Here is a 23,471-nt window from a genome sequence, read left to right as displayed (position 1 = left end):
TTTGTAAATTTTATTGTGAAAAAGAAATCCAACTGCTAAGATCAATATATATATTGATACAATGTTAATGGCCAGTAGTTCTGTTCAGCTGCAACTGGGATTGTTGAACAATATAACTGGGAGCTCTTAATTCCTCAAACCCCCTGGTTGTTAAAAAAGAAAAAAAACAGATTGCCGTCTCTGAAGCATCTAATCCACTCGTTGCATAAAAAAAGGAAGATTTCTTACTCTAAATGAAAGAAATAAGAAAACTAAAAATACAAAACTTTGGTCAGCTTCCCTTGATTGGCTGCTTTGCAAATCCTTTAAGCAACAGACGGCAAAAATCATCATTTTTTTTTTTTTTTTAAAGAAAGAAAATCTACAAAAAAAACAAAATCAGGTTAACCTTGCTTCTAATGAAAAACAGAACCATGTCATCAAAATAAGAATGTTAGCCCAGTACTCACATTTAGTCATTTTGCTTATATGGTAGCTGAACCTCCGCTCTGAAGGCACGTCAGCTTTTTACCTCCCTTACTGAAACGTTTTACATTTACAACAAAACCAAGAGAACACACCGACCTTAAATACAACGTTAATCAAAAAAGGGGAGGGAGGGGGGGAAGAAAAACAACTAGACAAGTTAGAGAGTACTGTGTAACAGCGATGAAGGACTTCCTTCATTCAAGCGCTGATTTATTCCCTCCCTGTCTCATCCCTCCCCCCCAGATTACAGACCTTCACTTCCCCCCCAACAACATACACAATCTCTGTACTTTGTACTCGTGTAGATATGTTGTGTGTGTGTGTGTGTGTGTGTGTGTGTGTGTGTGTGTGTAGGTAGTGGAGTGGGCGACTAAGGGCGAGCTAGTTTAGGTTCGTGGGCCTTCAGTGTCCCGACCGCGTCCTTCACTGCATGATAGATGATGTTCTTCACCTGCAGAAAACAAGAGGAAAAACTCATGTAAGAACAAAACCTCAACGTCTCGTTAAGACAGATGTGTGAAGGAATAAAACAGACCTGTAGCTTGTCTTCATGGTTTGTGTGAGTCGTGGAAAGGTGTCTGAACTCCTGCGTCAGTCTGAAACAGTGCCTCACATGTTCAGGAGACACAAAGTCCTCCGCCACCTTGATACAGCTGTACAGATTGTGCACCTAAAAAGAAGGGAGAGGAAGAAGATTGGGTTGGTTAACAAGCTTGAGCCTTGAAGCTATGAAACTCGCTGTGAGGCGCCATGTGTCTGACCTGGTGTGGCGCTCCAGCGGGGATAAACACAGCATCGCCTAAGAACTGTAAAATGGCCCAGCCCTGGACACCGTACTCCTCGTATAGTCGGCGCCGGAGCCCCTGGTCCAAGTACCAGCTCTGGTCGTGGATTGGGTCGTGATCCGGAGGGTTCTCTTGACCCTGCTCTTCTCCCACCTGATTAAAAAAAAAACAAACAAAAAAAAAACAGAAGATTAAAATATCTTGTTCATTACAGCTAATAAATGATTTATTATCCTCTTTATTTTCTATTTTAACACCAGTCTCTGGGGCTCTGACCTTGCGGAGTAATTCACGGATCTTCTCAGCATCCTTAGCTGCATAGATGTGCCACAGAGCTCCTGGTTTCTCCTTCCCCTCATGTACCCTCCTCTTTGTCATTTCATCCACATCGCCCTCCTCGATGGTTGTCATGACCTCTGAAGACCCAAGGAGAGGAAACGATACAGACAGAAACATACAAAAACACCAAACCTTCGTCAGTAGGGTCTATATATAAACATAACTAAGCTTTTTATTTCTTATTGTTCATTATTAGGGTTTAAAACTATGCTTGTTACCGATTCTTTGAAGCTATGGCACTTATTTCACTTGTTCTATGGAGGAACTATTGTGACTTTGACACGATTAAATAAAAAAATAAAAACTGATATTTCCTGTTACATAATTTAAAATATGGGCCAAGTTCTTAACTTGCTCCTTTTGACTCATTGTGTTTCTTCTCAGTGGGTTTAAATGTTTCGCAGATAGCTTTCAACTAAAATTAAAATTACAGGATAGATTTATTTTATTAATTTTATGCAAATAGTGAACTTAATGCATTTATATTATGCATAGAGTTCTATAGAAACATTTCTGTTTGATCATTTGATTTTTATTACAGTTGGTTTTATCAAATATAGGTAAAAAATAAAATTTCTCTGAGAAAAAAAAGGTTTTGACCATGTTAGAACCCATCTAATCGTGTGGTTGAATACTATCTTGACTGATGGTCACTGTTACAGGAGCTGCATGTTTAGAGGTTGGTATCTAAGCATCTTAAAACAATGTTGAGTTTGAAAAAAAATTAATAGAAAGGGGACGAATACAAACTTGAAACGACAAAGAAAAATCAGTTTGTAGGGTTGATTTAAATAAAATAAGTCCTAGCTGGGTTCTGGGCTCCAATATCTTCCACCAAAATACCTTTTTTATTTTAATAGAAAAATTAAGGTCAAATTTTTTGAAGGAAGAGCAGAGAGGTAGAGAATCCAGGCTGCTTCATCAAACTTTAAGCTTCCATCTGCACATAAGCTTTATGGAAACACCTATTTTATTTAACTGTCCCCATTGCCAAAAGGCACCAGAACCTGGTTTAATGACTTAAGATTCCCCATGCTTGATAGGTGAGCAAACCGGCCTGACCTGATCCCTACAGAGGATCCATGCAGAGGAGCTGAAGCTCTCTGCCAGACAACCTGGGCTTCCACTACAACTCAGCAGAACTACAGGCTGATCGCATCTGAGCAAAGTACTGAGGTCATATAATGTACAGTAGTACAGTACTGTAATAATTCAGTTTTATACATCTCCATGTCAATAAATCTGGACAAGTTTCCAGCATTTAGATGAATAATTGAAACAAACGTAACGTTCATTTTCCTATTAAAAATATGCTTGTGTTCTCAGTTTGTGATGTGCACTGATTCCTATTCAAGCACTGTTAGCCTGATGCGGCCATTTTCAACAGCAGTTTTTTTGTGTTTATCATTTAGCCACAAATAACTGAAGTAATTCATATTACTGCATACAAGCAACTGAGGGGTTCAATAGACACAGCTGCTCAGAAGGCTTTAATATCCAATCTTTTTCAAAGAGTGGCAGTTTGGCTAAAATGGTAAAAAAAAAGAAATGGCACATGTTGGCGTTTCTAAGCTAGGATTTCAATTCATTATCTATTTACGCTCGGGGGCGGGGCAGGAGAACTTCTGTGGTTCAGAATAGGGATCACATGTGCTACTTCAGGCAAAATTAGGAAATACTTGTGGCCTTATGTGTTTCTGTAATCTAATCAACCAAAAACTGTCCTATAGTGCCATAATTCAGCTTTGAATAAAAATTTATATGCTGCTTTATTTTAAAATCCAGCCAAAGAGCTCAGATTTTAAAGAGATGCCTTTAAAGTTAAGCGTTATGTGCGTCTTGGGGGGGATTTACTGCCAGTAATCAGCAGCTCTAATTCTAGTAATTTTAACTATAATCTTTAAGAACTGCTAGACACCAAAAGCAGCACAAGAGAAGCATGAAGAGGAGGAAGATGGGGAGGAAGAGCAAGGAGGGATACAATGGATGCCTGCTCAGATTTTCTGCTTGGCCACATACATTTTTATATATTTTTTTTTATTTATAAAAAAAACCCAAAACAAACAAGTGGAAATTTCAATAACATTAAAGCATCTAATGGTGCTAAAGTTTAAAATTGCATTCACACTGAACTCGTTCTTCATGTCAAAACATCTGATTTACAGGTTAAGTCTATATGGGGGACAAAGAATCTAAAGATCCAGCAGCGTATCTGAGCATCAGAAACGCCACATCCTGGCGTCCGAACATCGACGCTGGAGTTCAGAAATCATGACTTTTGTTGTTTGATGTGGATCAGAAAAGCTAATCCAGTTTTTTGGCAGACAGACACTACATGCAAACCGTGATCACTTCTGCAGCGCTGAAGAAGAAGAAGCCAGGAGAAGCGATTGTTATTTACAAAGAACAGAAGTCATCGACAGCCTGGCCACTTTCTGAGAACTGCATGTGGTATCCCAGCGCTGTCGCCGTGCAGGTATGCGGTGATCTGTCGCTCCGAACAAGAACTCCATATTTTAGTAGGATCATAATCCTGATTAACTTTTTGTACAGATGTTGTTTTGAGGTAGACTTTCTCAATTAAAAATGTTTTTGAAGTATTTTTCCAAACTCGTCAAAGTAAATGGATCCAAGCTGCTCTCTAGCTTGTAACACTGCAGATAAAAATCCGAGCACAGAGATCCGAGAGCATCAAATGATCCTAACCAGCATTTGATCCAGCGTCCTATCTACACGTTTTTGACGCCCAAAACACGTTCAGTGTGAATGCACCATGAGCAGATTTATTTTTGAGTTTTTTTGTGAATTATCCTACAGGCAGACTAGTTGAGAACATGGGGCGAATAAAAAGCACAGTTTACAGACTAGACAATCACAATTACTGACAACATTCACATCCACAGCCTGCTTTTGATTCATAAAGCAGCTATGACCACAGTTATGTCTGGGAAGAAGAAGTGATATTATTTCATTTGAAACTAAGATCTTTGTTTCAGTGCATACTTTATTCTTCAACCCCTTAGTTCTTACTCTTAATGTTCTTAACCTGAAACATGCATTAAGGAAGGAAAGTGTTCACAGCTCCAACATAAAGAACTACAGCGGTTATGTGTGGGATTTTAAATACAGCAAAGTTTTCATTTTATAACAGTTATTTTGGCAACTAAACAAAATTCAGTGCAAATAATTTCTAAAAATGCAGTAGAGTTGCTACAAAAGCCGGAAAAGCTTGAGTTTGGACACTTTAGAACAAATTGTATTGCTTCCTTTACAGGAAGCCCTAATGAATGATTCCTAAAGATGCACAGATCAGAATTCTGATGCCATTTTACACCTTTTCAAAAGAAAATTTGTATTTATTAAATTTTTTTTTTTTTTTTTTTTTACCAGTTTTGCCCTAATCTGATGATATCCTGCTGTCATTAGTAATTCCTATTGAGAGCATCGACAACGTACCTAAAAATCAGACTTCAGTGTCATTTTCCTAAACAAAGAGAAAATCCATGACAGAGTCCTTTTTTTTTGACAAATGGACTGTGGTTAAATATTCATTTTAACTCTAGATTTCCTAAAGGTTTTAATAATTCATAGGGGAAAACAATGTAAAAAGAGAACACAGAGCACATTTGCTCTCCTCTGTTCAGCCTTTCTATTATCTGTTCAAAGTCTTGCTCTCTTTTACAGCCTTAATGAATTAAGACAGATGATTATACTTACCAGCCAATTATTAGTGCATCTCTACTAACCATCATAAAAGAAGCTTCAAAGTGGCCAATTAAGAATTTTTAAGTTTTATTTCCGCTAACTAAATGTGTGCGAGTGTGTCTTAGTGTAGAGAAAATTGAAAAGGAACAGGAACGCCACCTCTAGATGCCCTTCATCCATACTACTCTCCCACAGTCTAAGGACCAGAGCACTGTACACTCAAAGTAAGTCAACCTGAGGAGAAGACCCAGTGCTGCAGCTATCCATATGACCCCAGATTACTTCATCAAATTCACACTAACCAAAAAAATTCTAAGTTGGAACCCAACCCTGAAAACAAAAAACACTAAAAAAAAAAAAAAAAACGACACAGATCTCCAATAGTTATTTGGAAACTGTTATTTAGTTGAATGAACGTTGCAAAACACAGAAATTTACAGACATGCATCAACACAAACTGAGGGATGAGTCCCGGTGCTCTGGCCCCTACTGCACAATAATAACAGAGGGATGGAGCGCAGGTGTGAAAAGGGGGGAGTTAGTTGAGAAGAAGGGCATGCTACGCAAGTGATACAACTGAAAGTCTACAGACCTTTGTATCCAGAGTTCTCTGCCTCTGTGAAGGAGAAATTTTGCCACAATGTAAATACGCGAGACCCCCTGGAGGGTGCCTCCATTGTCCTTTCCAAGCACATCAAGCTTGGAGCAACTACAACCATTACATCTCATGATAATATAATAACCTCAACATTGGATTTTATTTCAATCTTAGTAAAAGTATTTAAAATGCACATAAAAAAAAAACTATTGTTCTCAATGAGGAAGAAGATACTTCATAAAACTGTTACTGTTTAGCAACATTTTTCTTTCCAGGAACACAATTTTAATAGTTAGTAGCTAAGCTGTTAATTTGTCTAGAATTAAATAAACATCAAATGACTTACAGTGCATGTTAGATAAAAAGGAAATAAGGACTCCTAAATCTACTGACCTTTCTCCTGGTTTTGTTCTCCATGAGGAATTCCGACGTACACCATGACATTGACGGCGTCAGACACATCCAGATGGAGGTTGGTGGTTCCCACCTTCCTGTCCTCACTCGAAATTAAGCCTGAAGATTAAAAGGGGAGAGTTGGAGAGAGAAGGGCTGTGAAAAGATACGAGAACTGCACGCAAACACAAGGTAAGAATTAAACCAGAATATCTTTTTTTTACCGTAGGCGTTGTACATCTTTGGTCCAAGGTCAGGACGGACAAAAAAGTTGGGCAACCGTGAAGCGAGGTTTAGACGGCCATCTCTTTTTGTGTATTCGGGCAAAGGAAGATTGTCCATCAAATCATCAAACCTGAAAAGAAACGGGGAGGTTAAAATAAAATCTTACTGAATGAAACATTGTGGTTCTTTTTCTAAATTGTACTTTTAAATCCTAAAAGTCTAGTCTAATTGGAATGCACAGAGAAATTGGCCACCATGTTTATTTTCCAAAAAAAAAAAAAAACATTGACAAAAGCCTAACTTATCTGCCCCAGGGAAGCAAATGCAATAGGCTAATAATTTATTATCTACATTTTAAAATCAATTTCTACCACCTCTATCAATGTTTGTCTCATTCAAGGTGCGCAGTGAGAGCAAGACATTCAGTAGATAACAGGAAGAATCAAGAGTTTACAGCAACGTTGCATTTTGAGCTTCTGAACTCATGGAACATGTAGGATTTGGAAATGCTGGCAGCCTTTTGTGTATTTTAAGTTGATGGCAAATCGTATATTTTGGATTCCTCCTCAGATTTTCATGGCAACATAGAGCACTAAGACATTGAAAATGTGACACCTGTGATGAAGACAGGTGACCAAGGAACTCTAATCAAAAGGCTATGTGCCAACTCCACGACTTCCTGAACTTCAGCCAGCTCATTTGGTTCCTGTCGATCTTTACAGGAGAGACTTAAGCCAGGCTTACACGTTGCAATGTTTTGCCCTTTTTTTTCGATCTGCCCAACTTTTGGCCTGATCGTTGTGTAGTGTACAGGGGGTAACGAGGGGCGATCAGCCTCTCACGACCACCTCACAATCGGGAATCATGAGGTCGGGAGAAAATCAAAAATGTTTGATTTTCAGCCGACTGTCGTGGGGAAATGGCTCAGTGTGCAAACAAGGACTCTTCTTCCTCTCAGATGAAAACACAGAAGCATGGCGGGACCGTACTAGCCATGGCTGAGCCATGTTTGCTCAGCCATGTCTTTGTCCAAACACATTGCCGCCTGTTCCTTTTAGGGCTTCAGCACAAAATAGCAAAATTACCAAAGCAGCGAGTGTTTCACTCTAGTGAGTTTAATATTCCTCTTCTACTGGTTTGCAGTGTTAGCAGGTAGATCGGATCAGAGCGTTGGGCCGCACATGCATCATGAGCTGCAAACTCGCACTGTACGACGAAACCCTGCGGTTTGGTCATACAGCGTGAGCTGCAGCTGCGTGCAAAGACTAAAAAATCGTACAGTGTATGCCTGGCTTTATTAATCCAGGTGTGTCTGGCCAATGTTGTCATGGTTACTCAGGTCAGACATACCTGGATATATTACTTTGCCCATTAATGAAAGACTGGAAATAAAAAGATAGGTGATATAGGTTTCCATCCATTTTTCTCCAGCATTATATACCAACTGCTCTGTATCTAAATATTTAAATGACCAATCATGGCAGAAAGGCTAAAAATGGGAAAAAAAATATATACATATATATATTATGATAATCAAAGAGAAATCAGAATTAGTTAGAGTTCCAATTTGAAAATAATGCATTCATTAAAGAGTTGATATTTCAGGTGTGGTTTCCTCACCTTGTGGGCATCATGTCCCTAAAGTCTTCACCTGGAGGCCAGTCCTTTAGTTTTAACACCATGGGTCTACTGTCACTGTCTTGCAGTCGTTCTGCGCTCACAGAAAACACAGAGACATTTTTAAGGGAGAAAACTTGCATTTTGGGTGGCTTTTCTACAACTAATTACAAACTGATTAAAGAGAACACAACCAGTCATTTTCTACTCACTGGAGATCGTCTCAAAGCCATCCCAGAAGTCTCGAACCTTTACGTCAGAAATGATGGCACAGTTTCTACAGTTGACCAGATCTACGTCCTGGTTTCCAAACTCCTCGCTGAAGGCCTCAGGCCGCCACAGTTCGGATTTTAGGCGTTTATGTATCCCTGACACCAGCACAGGCTGAAAACAAACCAAAGCAAACATTTTAAGCTCAAACATCCTGTAATCCCTTCTAATTTAGAAGTTTTCACTTATTCTTTCCGACTCTTACTTGTCCCTGCTTCCAACACTCTCTAAAGATCTTCCAGTTGTTGCTGTTGCTGGGGTCTTGCAGGCAAAGAAGTCGCCCATCACAGAGCCAAGAGTGTGAGGTATGTGGTTCCAATACACTAAGACACATTACGCCATCTTTACGACCCCCCAGCACTCCCAGCTCGCCCCCTTCGGAGGCCGTGGATCGACGGCCCTCCGCTTTCTTAGTTTCCACCACAGAGGCGATGATGTGGTCAAGGAAGTTCGGTAGGCTGCTCTTCATCTTGTCGCTCTGAATCATAACATAATTACAGGTTACAACCCTTCATCATTATGTAGCTGGCAGTAATAGCTTAAGAAAGCTTAAGAAAAACCTGACGTACACTTGATGAGGTAAAAACAGAGGGGAAAGGTACACTGCTATCTCCAGGACCCTGAGACAGTTTTCCTGGTCCAGAGTTGAGCAGATCCCGAAGACTTGACCCCTCCGGTTTGGACTGGGTCATGCTGGGTCCGAGTAACAAGCTGTTGAAGAGCTTCGGACTGGAAGGAGGCGGCTTTGAAAGGGCACTGAGTGAGTCCAGCCCAAAGGGGGGCCGATTTTCTCTACTCATCATGGCGCGAAGCGAGCCGGATTCTGGAAGAACAAAAAAAATTTACTCTAGCTGATCCTTTTTCAATAAACAGAAAAAGTCTATACTCTTCACTCTGTATTTTTTACATACCCTTGGTGTCATCCTTAGCTTTCTGTGTGGCCAGGTCTGCCAGCCAATGCAGAGCGGAACTGTTGCCCTCTCCTGGCGGACGGGAGTCCTTGGCAGAGGACTGTGCGGCATTGCAGGGAGTGGATGTACTAACGGAGTTACTGGTACTACCCACACTCCCCCCGCCCCCACTGTCTGAAGGCGTCGCTGTTTGCATGGTCTCTGTTTTGATTACTGTCGTTTCTGCCTCTGGTTTTGGAATAGTAGCAGCGCCAGGTAAAACTGCAAGGCCACCTCCGCTGCTGGATGTAGACTGCTGGAATAAACACCACAACCAAAAAATGCAACTCAAAATGTTTCAGAAAATGCAGAAAAGCAAAAAAAAATAAAAAATTTAGGAAAGGTCAAACATAATACCTGTGAAATTCCATTAGGGGCGGTGGGGCGCATTAGTGACTTTGTGTGTCGACTGGCACAGGGACAGTTGGCTTTAATGCCCCACTTGCCCCTTGCTGCATGCACCATGTCACCTATATTATAAAGAGCTGAAGCAGAAAGCAGATCATTAGCATCTATTTTAAACCTACATTATATCCCAATGTATGAACTCCGATTTATCATTTCAAACTTTACTTGAAAATATTTGTAGTTTTTTCTTCTGTTAAAAATTTCCTCTACACATTGTAAAAAAACCTTTGGGATCTTTGCCATTAAAAAGGCAGATGATGTACAGTAAAATACTTGAAACCCTTTCTAGAAAACAATTTATAACAAATGCACGTGTCCAAATTGAGATAAATTCAGATAGGGCATTTCCTTTAAATTAAAAAAAAAATTAAATTTATTAATATTTATTAACAATTAAAAATAAACAAGCACAAAATGATCCAAATTCCTTTAGTAAATATATATTGGCATTAAATATGCAGTCTTGCAAAAATATAAAAAGCATTTTTTCCTCTCGTATATTAGAGCTGTTTTAATGGTGCCTTTATTATTATTAGAAGAACATTATCAACCTTTTTTTTTTTAACCATGTGATTCATTTTGTTCAAATCTCTGTGCTTTCCCTGTCCCTGCTAAAAGCCTTCCCAACGATTGTATCTGCCGCCATGTTTCTCTGTAGGCAAGGTGTGTTCAGGGTAATCTACTGTTAATATTTTACACCATAGAGTTTTGCATGTAGGCCAAAAGGGTCAGTTTTGGTCTCAACTGTCAATTATTTACTCAGGGGCTTTAAAACCAATTGCTCTCTGCCACTCCGCCATAAGCACCAGATCTTTTTAATGCACCATCTCTATCATCCCTTCTGAGGAGCTTCTGGCTGTTTCCCTTATTAATGAGGAGCCTGTAAAGCCTTGATCTATGGATGATGGGTTGAGAAATCTTAAATAGATGTATTCAAAGTTTGAAATATTGTTTTATTACCCAACCTTGCTTTAAGCTTTTTAACAGCCTTATTAGAGACCTTCCTGTTTTCTTCATAATATGAGGCTTACTTAGAGCAAGTATTTACTGAGATTAAATTATACACTATTAGACCCTGTTTTCTAAATGCTCTTCACTAGAAGCAAATGGTTAGCAATGGATTTAATTTGAAGGTAATGCATGGTTGAAACTGCAATATTTTAAAATTGTTGTTTTTTTTTTTTTAAACTTAAAAAGACCACACACGAAGATACAAATCTGTAGATAACAGGTTTAGTCCTACATTGTGTGGCATGATGCAACACAACACACAGAAGCAGAATTTAATCAAGAAATCAAAGATGTAGAACAAGAAATTTCAGAAAACGTCTTGAAATAAAATTTTAATTTAGGGTAAACTAACACTAATAGGAGGAAGAGGCAAATGGCGCTACTTTGTGCACTAATATTAACAGAGAAAAATTAAAGTAAAGGCCTTGAGTGAAGAAATTCTGTCATATTACACAGGCTTTTATCCTCATCTGTGCTTGGGGAATACCATCTATGCAAGGATATCTGGCCAAGATAATCCAATCAACATCCTAATGACACCAGATTACCATGAACACATCACACACAGCAGAATCATCTCATCAGATTTACTTACTCAGAAGGGCCATATCGGCATAATTATTTTTACATTATGAACCAGGCATTAGAGAGTACAAAGGAGAGCTTTGTATTCTGATCTAAAAGCTCATTTTAGATCATTTCTTTACCTGTTCCTGGGATAATTTGTGTGGGCATGAGGTTCTGAGGCTCATGAGGCTGGCCTTTGGCGCACTTTAACCAAGAGAAAACCTCGTCTTCTGGAATTTCGTCAACATCTAAGGAGAATATACAGAGAGGCAAGCAAAATCAGAATAACAGAAAGTCAACAGTTTTTTCTCTCCAAACTCTTAGCCGATGTAAGCTACCTTCTCTTTGTCTGTTCCTGCGGAGCCGATAGCAGTCCAGACACACTCCGAAGCCACACTTACGGCACACCCAGTGGATGTTGAACAGAGTCGTCTCGCATACGTCACACATTTCCCGAACACCTCGCACTGCTCGTTTCCACGCCACTTTCTCTGAAGCACCATAGAGGGATTTTAAATAATTTCAGTTAAGTGAAACCAGAGACGGTAGAACAAGAGGTTTTGGTTGGAGTATATGAGAAGACTTTTCTACTCACGGTGGGGCTCCACCATCATCATGGCCTCCTTCTCAGACATCACTAGCTGACAAAACTGGTCTCCAACGTTGGCCAGGATGTACTTGGATGTATCGAGGTCAAGGCCCTCTTGGATCGCTGGTGCAGGTAGCCAGAGACCCATCGCCATGGCGTCACTCTGCTGAGGACTGAGGAAGCCTTCCACACGCAGTATACCTTTCCGTGTGAAAGCCAACCTGGTGGAAGGCAAGAAAAACTTGATCAATGTTTTATTCCAAGACACTAAGGGACCGATGTGCCAACAAACCACGTCAGTCGTACCTTCTGAAGTGGAAGAAGCGACAGGCCACATTTGGGTCATCTTCGTCCTCACTGTCGTCCTCTGTGCTTCGGTATTTGCGGTAACGCTCAAGGCGACACTCGCGGCACTTGTGCAAGTGAGGAGCCACACTGATACACGATCCATCCTGGAGGAAGGACTCACCGGACTGCTTCAGACGGCGCACCTTGCTCTGATCTTTCAGCACAGACTGGCCCACTGGAAGACACACAGAGCTTTAATTCCATCTGCAATAAAGCTTGAGAGGTTGAGAAATTGAGGTTTGCAAAAATAAAGATGATGCACCTTTAAAAGATTTGTTACGTGGACGGCTCTTTGGAGCCACCTGGACCTTAGATTTCGGAAGGATAGATCCATCCTTGTTAGGCAAGGGAAGTCCTGCAGGGATCTGGTCTTTCTCCAGGCCGTCCTCGTTCTCGCTAAGGTCCGATAAGTCACTGTTGGTGCTGGAGTCGGAGTCACGTTTAGACGACTGACTTCTATCTTCAAGACTAAATTTCTGCTGCTGATTCTGGTCGAAGGACAGAGCAGTTTCCTTCACCTCTCCAGAGGTACTGCTTCCGAGCATCGGACAGCCTGATGTCGAAGTTGGCATCTCTACGACTTCTTGCTCCTTCTTTGTCACAGCTATCTCACTCTGCAAAGTTTGAGCTGGTGATGGAGTGGTAGAGGAGCTGACTATAGCTGAAGGTGAGTGTGCTGGGAAGGTGGATGACAGAATACCTTTAGGTGGCTCTGGCATAGTGAACAGATTAGGCTTAGCATCCAAAGAGACACCCAGAGTTTGTGGCTCAGTCCCGGAGAGGCCTACAAAAGGTGTTAGGGAGTTTTTATCTCCATAAGACAAAAAAGGATTAGCAGACTCTTTCGAGGCCTGCAGAAAAAGGTTCTGGTGGACATCTGAGGAATTAAAACTGGACTGTAGCACTGAACCCCCTTCAGGAGTTCCATTGTTATTGTTGTTCTTAATAGCACTTTGGGCTCCAGAGGCCATCCCCAGACCAAGAGGCAGGCTGGGACCCCGTCCACCTGCAGATGCGCCCTGGAAGGCTGATGGTTTGTTGAAAGCACCATTTCCCAGAGGATGGGCCTCAGGCACTTTGGGCAGCTCAGGTTTTTTCAGTGCTTCAGTAGAGGCTGCAGGCCTGAAAAGGGTCGCTGACTCTTTACTCAGACTCTCAGACACAGCAATGAAGTAATTAGTGTCCTTGGTTTGAGTCTGACCAGTCAGAACAGGGCTGGTTCCAGAACCCTGGGTCATGCACTGAAAAAAGAGGTTCTGGTCCTGCAGAGGCCGGCTATCATTCTTTGCTCCACCGAAGCCGAAGCCAAAAGTCCTGGTGGTGTCATGGGAAGCTGTGGTAGTGCTGGGAGCTCCGTTGGACTGGGATAAAGCATCTCCAAACACAGGAGCTGTGGGGGTAGCCTGGGACAAACAGAAGTTGGGTGTCGTTTTAGAACCCTGAAGAAAGAAAGATGGAAAGATAAAACTATCCGACCTTATGGCCCGTAAATAACACCTTATAGATTGCCTTGGAAAACCAACCATAGCCCTAAACTATTACCCGTGTGAAACGTAAAGATATATCAGGACAACAAACTGTTATACTGTTCCTGTAGACTGCAACACAGATTACGACAAGTAACCCATATTGTTCTGATTTTCATCATTTTAGTGGCCAAAGCTTGAGCATATTAGGCATTAGAGTTAGACATCTGCTGGAGCAGATGCAAACCATGAATAGATCAAAACCTGAAATTTAAAAATACTAACAAATACTGAGTTTACCATTTTTCGCAAACACTATATCACAAAGTGATTTGTAAAAATGACTAACATCATGTACCATGAAGCACTACAATAAAACTAAAGTTCTGTACATTTTCTTTGGACTTCTGGTAACAAAATGATGAGTAAGTTGTAACATTATGTATATATGTTTTGTTTTTTAATAAAGATCAGTCTGAAAAAGAATAGCATGCAATCAATGAGCACGCTCAACTCCAAGACCACTACATCAAAACCAGCGCAACCAACTGCTTTACAAGGTCTTTTGCTTGATAAACAGATGGATCATGTAGAGAATTAAGGAGACGTCTAGAATAGGAGTAGGAAAAAAAAAACATTCCCACAGCAATGCATGGTGAAGGCAACATGCTACTGTGGGGATTCATTTTAGCAAAGAGATGAAGCTAGATAGAGCTGGCTAATAGAAGAAAAGATAATGAAGGCTTAAACATAGGGATGTAAATAAGCAGATACAGAATTATAGTGTTTTGTTTGGATGATGAAACATTCTCATTAACTTCGTAATGATAACACTTTTAATTAATTCACTTTACAAGTCTGCGATAGGTGTGATATAACCTAAATTAAGAATTATTGCGTCTTTATCAAAACTCAAGCATTTAAACAAAAAAGGAATCTTCTCATTGAGTTAGTTTATCCCAAGGACAACAAAGTGGATCAATGTTTTCATTTGATATCAATGCCATTAAATCATTACTCATTTAATTGATATGGATGGATTTATTGTTACACCCCTGCTTCATCACACAGCTACTATTAAAAAAAAAAAAGGACTAGTGTCCATTATCTCATGCATCTAATCTGACTAACTTTAACTGACTCCCCCTAAGAAAGGAAGTGTTGGCCTAGTGGTTATAGCAGTGCTCTAAGAAGGTTGGAAGTAACCGGTATGATCACCACAGCCTGCGCTCTGGGTCTCTGAACAAGACCCTTAACCCCACACTGCTCCCCGGGCACCACACAATGGCAGCCCACTGCTTCCCAAGGGTATGGGTTAAATGGAGAGATTGATTTCTCCAATGTGAGATTAATAAAGTTCAATTATTATCAATTAGTATTCATTTACAGAGAAGAATGGACCCAAATTTTATTCTTTGGAAGTTTAAAACTTGCAGCCAACTATTAAGGCTAAAATAAAGGAATACAGGAATACAGTTATCTATGAATTCACAGTTTCTGTCACTTCAGATGTACCAGCTATGTTGTAAAGGTCCATGGCTATAATGTGACCAAATGTTACAGTGTAAGGGTATAAATAATAAATAAGCTCATGACAGGCTTACCTCTGTCTGGCCTCCCCAGGTCGGAGGTTTAGAGTTGAATCCCACCGATGGTGACAGTGTTACACTGGGTCTGCTATCCTGGGACCAAGAGATAGTGACCGGACCCGGGGAAACAAGAGCGGCTGTTTTAGAATAAGCCGACTGACAGGCCTCCTCGCGGTCCGGCTGGGGGGATGGAGAGGTCATTGGGGCCGGAGCACCAGGGACCAGGACCGGCATCTGCCCTAGTGAGGGAAAAGATGTGGTAGAGAAAGGGGAAGGAGCCGGTTTGAGAGGGGGAGGGTTCGGCGGGTGAGAAATGTTGCTGGTTGAGTCTGCTGCTCCTTGGGGAGGGAACAGGCGACCATTTTCTTTGATAATGGCAGGATAAAGAGGTGAAGAAACACTGGAGTGGTCCAAGTTGGCCGAGGAATTGGTGTTGGGAGAAGAAATGCTTCCTGGAGGAGAGGTCCCCTCGGAGGGGGTTCCGTTTTTAGTGGAGCTGCTGACCCTCTCAGAATCTCCAGCCCAGATTCCTGCGCCTTCCTCTGGAGCTTTGTTGGAATTGCCACAGTTTTGGGTACCTGCTTCTGAATTTCCTGCTCCTTTAAACCGTTTCAAGTTCAAATCATCACCATCCTCTGAGGCGGTCCTACGTCTGCGCCCGTCTCCCTTCAATGCGTCGCTGTCCTTCCTTCGCTGTCCATTGTTTCCAGGCTAAGAGAGGGAAAGAGAAGGGGAATTTAGTTCCAAAGCCGAAAATACTTTCTAATCCTGCAGCACAATCACAAGATTGTTTTTTTTTGTGGAAAATATACCCGAAGCAGCAAACCGAGCATAGTGGAAAACATGCATAAATATTTTTTTTTTACTACAAATCCTTGTTGACTAACAAACAAATGAAAATTCCTCTTCTAAAGGCTGTATGAAGACTTCTACCCATAAAAACAAAACAAACTTAGCTCATATAACACTCAGACACTGTATCAAAGACACAGAGCTAAAAAGAACAAGCTCATACACAACTGATAACTGTGTCTCACTGTGTTTTGTCTTCCTGCAAGGACCAGGCAATAGGAGAGTACAGTACAAAGGCACCAGTCCACCATGTTAAAACACACGTAGTTCATTTCCTGGCCATGGTTGACTTATTTCTGTGTTCATTTAACAGTGGGGATGATTGTCTAGCATTTTGAAGTTCTATACATACAATGGGGAACATTTCCTCTGCTTTATTTCACCTTTATAATAGCTTAATGGTAAAAGGCTAAAGAAAAGAGCAAGGTTTGTTTGTGTTAAGAATAAGTGTGGAGGAGGCAGCAGTTGAACAAGAAGAAGCAGAGCTGACTTGACACTAACATTTAATGAGAAACTTACCTCCTCCTCTGCTAGCATCACATGTATCACACGAGGATCCACCATCTGCTTGTCTTTTCCCTGCAGGCAAAAAGAAACTTTTTACCAATGAACTACCATCATTAGTGTGGGTGGAGTCAGAAAGAGAAATTTAAAATCTTCCCGTCCCCTTCTTCTCTTCCCCACCTATGTTTTTAGCATCTTTTCTACCTTAGCCCACTCTGAATTCTTCTGTTTTCTCTTTTTTCACATTAGGAAAGGCTATTCATATCACACAGGTTTAAATAAATTAGCAGAAGCTTAAAACAACCATATCCACACCAGTTACATCCATTAAAATTAGAGGCAATGGCCTTATTTCAGTGTAGTTTTGACCATTTTTAACATGGCCAGTTTCACGGAAGTGGGCTGGAGAGGAACCCTGGTGAGCAACATTTAGGTTTAGTTTAGAAACAATAGACCTATCTGTGGGAATACAGCTAACAGAAAATATTTATTTTGCAGCAATGAGCATTTGTTTTTTTTAAAGCCAGTGCTTACCTAACACACTGCATCAGTTTTGACATTTTTAATCCACCTATTGTGGAAAAAGAGCTGAAAAGTAAAACGGAACATTTTTGTAAAGGATTGGGATAAAATGTGTTACCTTATCCAACGTAATCTCCATAACATGTGAGATGGAGTCGTGCTGGGAGACTACTCCAAATGTCCAGCACTCTTCCATCTCAGGCTGGTACACACGGACCCTGCGCCCTTGAATGGAAAATGAACCTGATAGAAAAAGATGAGAAAATAATTCAACTAATTTGACTTTTTTACCTTATACAAAACTGAGGCCAACAGATGGTTCACTTTTTAAGTTTTATAAAAGTCTGTCAGCTGTCATTTCTTTACCCGTTGATAAACACTGAATACATTCATTATATTAACTACCACTAATATAACTAAACAAACAAAAAAAAATAGGGAAATAAACAAAGAAAAAGCAGACAAAATATTCAGAAGATTAAACAAGTTTTTATCTACAATCTAATGATAAAATCAGTAATGTGCTCAATTAATTCCTGGAAAATCCCAAAGTTTTATACTCAATACCTACAGATTATACAGATTATTGCTGTGCTTTTTATTTTTTTTATAGGGATGACAAAATTAACCCTTAGCAATAATTACCCCTACCTAGGATATGGTCCTGCTAATTAAACTGCAGAAATCGTTTTGGTTTACGAGCTTCAGGAGTGTTTTAATTGGATGTGTGAGCCTGCGCACCCACCAACACACAATGGGCCGCCTTTCTTTCTTTGCAATAACTCACCAGACAAACTGAGTTTAATGTTGGAAGGAGTTAATCATTGGCTTTTTCCAAACCAAGGGGATCTAATTTACTCACCAGTCAGCATGTTGTGAATATGCTGATTTGCATTAAGAAAACAAAGATAAACAAAGGCAGGAGTGATCCAGGGCAGCACAGAGAGTAGTTGAAATAAATACCACTACACTCTAAAGGTAACTGTCTATCTACACCTCCCTCTACCTTCCTCTGGGGGGAAAAAGAAAATAAATTTGAGTACTCGGTTTTATTTTCCTTTTTCCCCCCAGACAGGTTTTATTCAGCATGAGAGCTTGTTAAAATTTTAAACCTTTTATATTTACGTTTGGCGCCAAGTCTGAGATCTGGTGTCGTATACTCAGGACAAACCTGTCCGGATCCATCCATCCATCCATCCATCCATCCATCCATCCATCCATCCATCTATATATATATATATATATATAAATAAAAATAAATGATTAATTTCTCGTTTTCCAGCCACTTTTGTGGAAATTTGCATTTTCCCCCCATTCTCTAGCTTTTTCTCCGCCTCAAGCTTCTATTCCAAACATCCAGCTTTACGATCAACCAGAAGCAGTTCCGTGCAAACATGCAGAACCAGTTAAATCTGATGAAATTGTTTTATAAATGTTTTTTTTTTAAATAAAGCATGTTAAATCACACAATAATCACATTTAATGAATAAAAAAAAAAAAACAAGTAACTTAATGATTTTTAATGACCCGCGGAAAACCTGTATACGTTTCTTTTTATGTTGAGTTCTTAGTGGAGCTCTAGAAAGTACAGAATTTGTTTTGATGATATTTTTCTCATTTAGATAAATATAGGGAATTATGTGTATGGAAAACTGTTTCTAGACTTTATTCTTAAATAATACAGCCAAAAATATATAAATAAAAAATGCTTTTTAGACTGATATGTAAAGCACAGCCTTTATTGCCAATCTCACACCTCAGAAATGAATTTGTAGCGCTGCCACAAATTGGTTTTGGTTTAAAGGTGAAAGAATCACATAAAATATAAATAAAGATGCCTAAAAAGAGTCTTTTCCCTTTCAAGTCTTAAAGATACACAGAGATCAAAGTTTCAATTTTTTTTCTTAAAGACTAGGTTGCTTTTCAATCTCAAAGAATTGTTACAGATAAACTCTGGCTAGAGATGAACAACTGTGCAGTTAAGAATATGTCTTCTTTGTAGGGTAAAATTATGTCACAGAAGTTGTGAAATGACCTTTAACCTTTTGAACCTGAGGGGTACCTTTGCAGGTACCTTTTCATAGTTACTTAACAGTGATAAACAACACATTAATGAAGACTATAGCAATGCATCATATCAAATTAAACTATAGAATCTAGGCTACAAGCCAGAACAAACCTTTTTAAAATGTGCAAAACAACTAAAGTTAAAACCAAAGAAAAAAAAAAAAGGTAAAATATAAACACCCACAACCCTACATCAAACCAGCACAACGCACACATCAAATGAAAAGCAGAAACTCAGTAGAATCAAGTCATGTGCTTCACTTTCCTCTAAACCAAAGCAATGCAGAGATACAGGCCAATAAACAACAAGAGATGAAACCGCTCAGCCAGGAAATAGTTTTTAAAACATTCTTACTTTTGCTGTTTCTCCATGAAAACTATGTTTTACCGGTAAATCCACACTGCTTGGTTAAAAACAATCTCTACCGCAAAAGAAAAAAAAAAAAAACACTTTGGACATTTCTGCAGGTCTTTAGCATCCAGAAATAGCCTTTACAAGCCACCAATCCAGGTGCCTGACCAAGCTAACAGACTGCTATTGGCTGAAACTACGGTCATTCCTTCCCAGCTACATTCCACCGACTCTAACAACTTGATTGACGCATGATTGGTCAAAATCAAATAATTGGCCCTGTCTAACTACATACCTATGTGGGTTTAGGTAGGTCTGTGGTTGAATTTTCAAAGAAATGCCCAAAACTTTTGGATTTAACTCTACTCATTATTATTAGTGATCTAAAAATAAAACATTTATTTCTCCACATGAAAAAATAGAGATGGTGGTACAAACTGTGTGAAATGGCCACTTTGTTAGTCTTCGCTCAACTTTTTGTAAAAAACACAGCTATAATATTATTTAGCTTTACTTTAGAAATATGTCAACCTATTGTACTAAAGTTTGAAAAAGAGTAATGGGATCCAAAGCATCATTTCCGAGAATTGCTGAAGCTGAATGGCGAGGGTTGAGATTTGGCTGTGCCATCTTCATTTAGTAACACAGACCTTATCGTTAATGGAGAACCTTAAATATTAGTATATTTGAATCAAATAGATCTTGTTGCAAGGTTGCAAAGATACATTTATTTAAATTGGAGAAAGTAATTTAAAGAATGGGTTAAAGGTTTAAAGGGATAAGGCTGGTTTATACTTAGAAACTAGGTCATCTGCGTGTGTCGCAGTGAACGCAAATGCTTGTTTTGTTTGTATGACCGCCATTGTGGATAACGACTCAGGAAGTTGGACCAGCTAGAAGAGGGAGGTGCGCGAGAACGCTGGGACCCTTTTTCCACCTGGATCTCTGCTCTTTTTCTCCCTCATGTCCCTCTGTTGTCTCACAAACCTGCCACCACTTCCACCCCGCCTCGGCCGTATCTAGACCCACAGCTAGTTCCTGATTTTCCCTCTTGTGTTGTAGCGTGGAATAGCATAGTGCAGACCACGCCTCAATATTGAGCATAAATTAAAAATATTTGCAACAAGCTCACTGCGATACACTGCTGCGGGGAGTAGTACCAGCCCTTTAAAAAGACCTGCTAGATCACAGGTTACCAAAGCACCATGGCGTTTAATAATTCATGAACCAGGCATATAAGAAAACCTAACTAGGTCCTTGGGTTAGACACTGAAGTCCAGAATGTTATAAAAACAGTTTGAAACAGAAATCTGAGTATCGTTATCATGTCCTACTTTAAGAAAGGCTTTCTTGGCTGTGAAAAATATTCCCAGCACTCAGAGAATTTGTGCTGCTAAGACCTACAGGTCAAAATGTCAGTTACTGCTGTTATGTTTACAATACAAATGTGTCCCAAACAATAACTGATATTTTGCTTATATACAAAACAATAAACTAATTTCGTAATTTCTGTATTTCCTTTAATAAGAAATGCAATTAAAAGCAGATATGAGTATGTTTGCTCCGGGATAACAAAAAAATAAATGCCACACCACGATCTTTTTCTACCTCCTGTTCCCTTGTTCATCCATTTTTCCAGTAGCAACATTCGGCTCTCGATCATGTGACTCCAGACATGCTTCTTTTACAGGTTTTAAAAGTACACCAATTTCAAATCTTTTCCTACACCAAACACTTTCTTTTTTTTTTTTAAGCAGAACCTGATGACACACTTTTACAACAGTTATACTAACATAATATACCTATAAAAACGTTGAGCAGATGAAATAATAATGATTAATGCTTTTCTTCTTTCTTTATGCATATTTTTTCAAAGATCTACAGACGAGGATTAAATTAAAACCTGTGAAAAAATGACAGATGACGTCTAACTACTTGAGACTGCTGAATGATTCCCATTCCTTCTGAACATAGTGCTACTGGATCATAAATCATTTTTATGAGTGCCCGCCTCAGTGAAAACCTCAGACAGAGCAACTCAGAGTCCACTTCAGATCTGAGTTTGAGTCCTACCCTTTCTGAAGATCTCCTGCAGTTTGAAGTCTGTGTGCCAGCTGGAGATGGCTGACAGCAACGAGGGCTGCTCCAACAACAGAGGGTGTCTCATATCTTTATCAATCTGCATAAAAAGACAGTTTAAAAATACTTCAATAAAACCTAACCACAGATGGGATCAGAAAGTCCCAACTTTGTTAACGACACATATCAGAAAAATAACATTAATCCATCCATCATTTCAACATGTTAATTCAAGACAGCAATAGAATTAATCCTAAAATTAATACCCACCTCAAACCTTTTGAAACCTTTATCATCTGGGAAAAACTCTGAATTCTTTGTTCCAAAGTACTCCACAGGAACCAGCGATCCTAAACCCACTCTGTCCACCAGTGAGCGGAAAGCCTGCACAAGAGAAGAAGCATTTCAAAATCTTCGAACAGAACCAGAACACCAAACAGAATATGGTCAATAGAAAGCACATTTAAAATATGGTTTAATTGCATTTCATGTCACTTATTAGAAATATTCTAAGTCAAGAGGAATAAAATGAAAATGAATTAATTTGTGCTGATTTGGAAGAAAATCATATTGATTATCTGATAATAATCTGATTAAGCTTTTTGGTCTCTATTAGAGACATGTCAGTCACAGATCCGCCGCTATTTGAAAACAGTGATCTGGTTCCTGTGGTAAATAAAAACAAAACAAAGTGCCGTTGAGCAGAGTGGCGACTTGGTTCTTAGTTCGAGCCCCACTCCTACAGACTGCCACTCTGGGTCTTGCACAAGACCCCCGACCCCACACTGCTCCCCTGGTGCCACACGATGGCAACCCACTGCTCCCCAGGGGGATGGGTTAAATGCAGAGGTAAATTTCTCCAATATGAGATCAATAAAGTTCAATTATTAAATGACTGGAACAGGGTTAAATACAAAGCCTATTCATCTTTAATTCCCTTCTTAATATAATATTCTTGTTAAAGCCACGTTACTGCTTTGTTTTCACCTTAATTTATCCTCTAAAGGTTTTGCTCCCCTGTAATCATCAGACGCTTATTTAGATTTTAAGATTTAGTTCAAATAAAAGCTTTGTTTAAGCTTTGAGCACAGCTTTCTCAAACCTAAATAATCACCATTTTCTGACCTTCCAAATGATGATTAATAAGTGTTTCTTATATAAAACAAAACATGACTGATTGGGGTCATAGCTAATATTGTGCTTCTAGGATAGGTGGGTCTTGGGCTACTACTGATCTTTTCAAATACAGCCCATCTCTAAATGGCCAGGTCGCATTCACCCAACCTGAATGCCATGAATACTCAACAAAGGTTATTATTCTGCATCTTGCCACGCAGAAGCGGAAAGAAAAGCAACAACCATGGTGGATGATAATGCGGAGAGCAGTCTTTTTTTTTCTTCTACACTCTTGAAAAGATTGTGTTGTGTTGCACTGGCTGAGGTTGCAAGATGCGCTCCAGCACTACAATCTATGTTTACTTCTGTAAACACGGAGCAAGCATGATTGTGATGTCAATGCATCCTTTACTGCGCGTCTGGGACACTTAAGTTGTATGAATGCAGTTCACACAGGAGATCACATACAAGTTATATATACCGTATTTTCACGACTATAAGGCGCACTTAAACGTCTTTTTTTTCCCTCAAAATGTGCGGTGCGCCCTATGGTGCGGTGCGCCCTATGTGTGTTGTAACTGCGACTTTTGAGACCACCTCATTGAGGAGATGATTTTTTTCCACCCCTCACCATCGCTGTTAATATGTAAC

At 39.7% G+C, this 23,471-nt stretch overlaps 1 protein-coding gene across 4 annotated transcripts in view; it reads right to left on the bottom strand.

Moving 5' to 3' along the window:
- The window catches only part of kdm3b (lysine (K)-specific demethylase 3B), a 40,399-nt gene continuing 16,928 nt past the window's right edge, over positions 1-23,471 (bottom strand). Inside the window, exons 3-25 of one of the 4 annotated variants that reach the window (XM_015400824.1) lie at positions 21,975-22,088; positions 21,699-21,804; positions 17,325-17,449; positions 16,700-16,759; positions 15,344-16,039; positions 12,536-13,712; positions 12,232-12,448; positions 11,932-12,146; positions 11,675-11,827; positions 11,477-11,584; positions 9,708-9,835; positions 9,312-9,603; positions 8,970-9,223; positions 8,606-8,878; positions 8,343-8,514; positions 8,134-8,224; positions 6,513-6,643; positions 6,289-6,408; positions 5,890-5,913; positions 1,530-1,669; positions 1,230-1,406; positions 1,004-1,138; positions 1-919 (exon numbers count right to left, since the gene is read on the bottom strand). In XM_015400824.1, the coding sequence (XP_015256310.1) occupies positions 839-919; positions 1,004-1,138; positions 1,230-1,406; positions 1,530-1,669; positions 5,890-5,913; positions 6,289-6,408; positions 6,513-6,643; positions 8,134-8,224; positions 8,343-8,514; positions 8,606-8,878; positions 8,970-9,223; positions 9,312-9,603; positions 9,708-9,835; positions 11,477-11,584; positions 11,675-11,827; positions 11,932-12,146; positions 12,232-12,448; positions 12,536-13,712; positions 15,344-16,039; positions 16,700-16,759; positions 17,325-17,449; positions 21,699-21,804; positions 21,975-22,088 (4,989 nt within the window). In that variant the 3' untranslated portion in view covers positions 1-838. Of the gene's footprint in view, positions 920-1,003; positions 1,139-1,229; positions 1,407-1,529; positions 1,670-5,889; positions 5,914-6,288; positions 6,409-6,512; positions 6,644-8,133; positions 8,225-8,342; positions 8,515-8,605; positions 8,879-8,969; positions 9,224-9,311; positions 9,607-9,707; positions 9,836-11,476; positions 11,585-11,674; positions 11,828-11,931; positions 12,147-12,231; positions 12,449-12,535; positions 13,713-15,343; positions 16,040-16,699; positions 16,760-17,324; positions 17,450-21,698; positions 21,805-21,974; positions 22,089-23,471 lie in introns of all 4 variants that reach the window. The other 3 variants (XM_015400816.1, XM_015400839.1, XM_015400831.1) reach the window with 3 other exon arrangements.

The sequence above is a fragment of the Cyprinodon variegatus genome, unplaced genomic scaffold (assembly GCF_000732505.1).
Source record: "Cyprinodon variegatus isolate N-32 unplaced genomic scaffold, C_variegatus-1.0 Scaffold31, whole genome shotgun sequence".
Classification (NCBI taxonomy): Eukaryota; Metazoa; Chordata; class Actinopteri; order Cyprinodontiformes; family Cyprinodontidae; genus Cyprinodon; species Cyprinodon variegatus.
The sequence above is the reverse complement of the archived record's forward strand: the minus strand, read 5'-3'. Positions and strand labels throughout refer to the sequence as shown.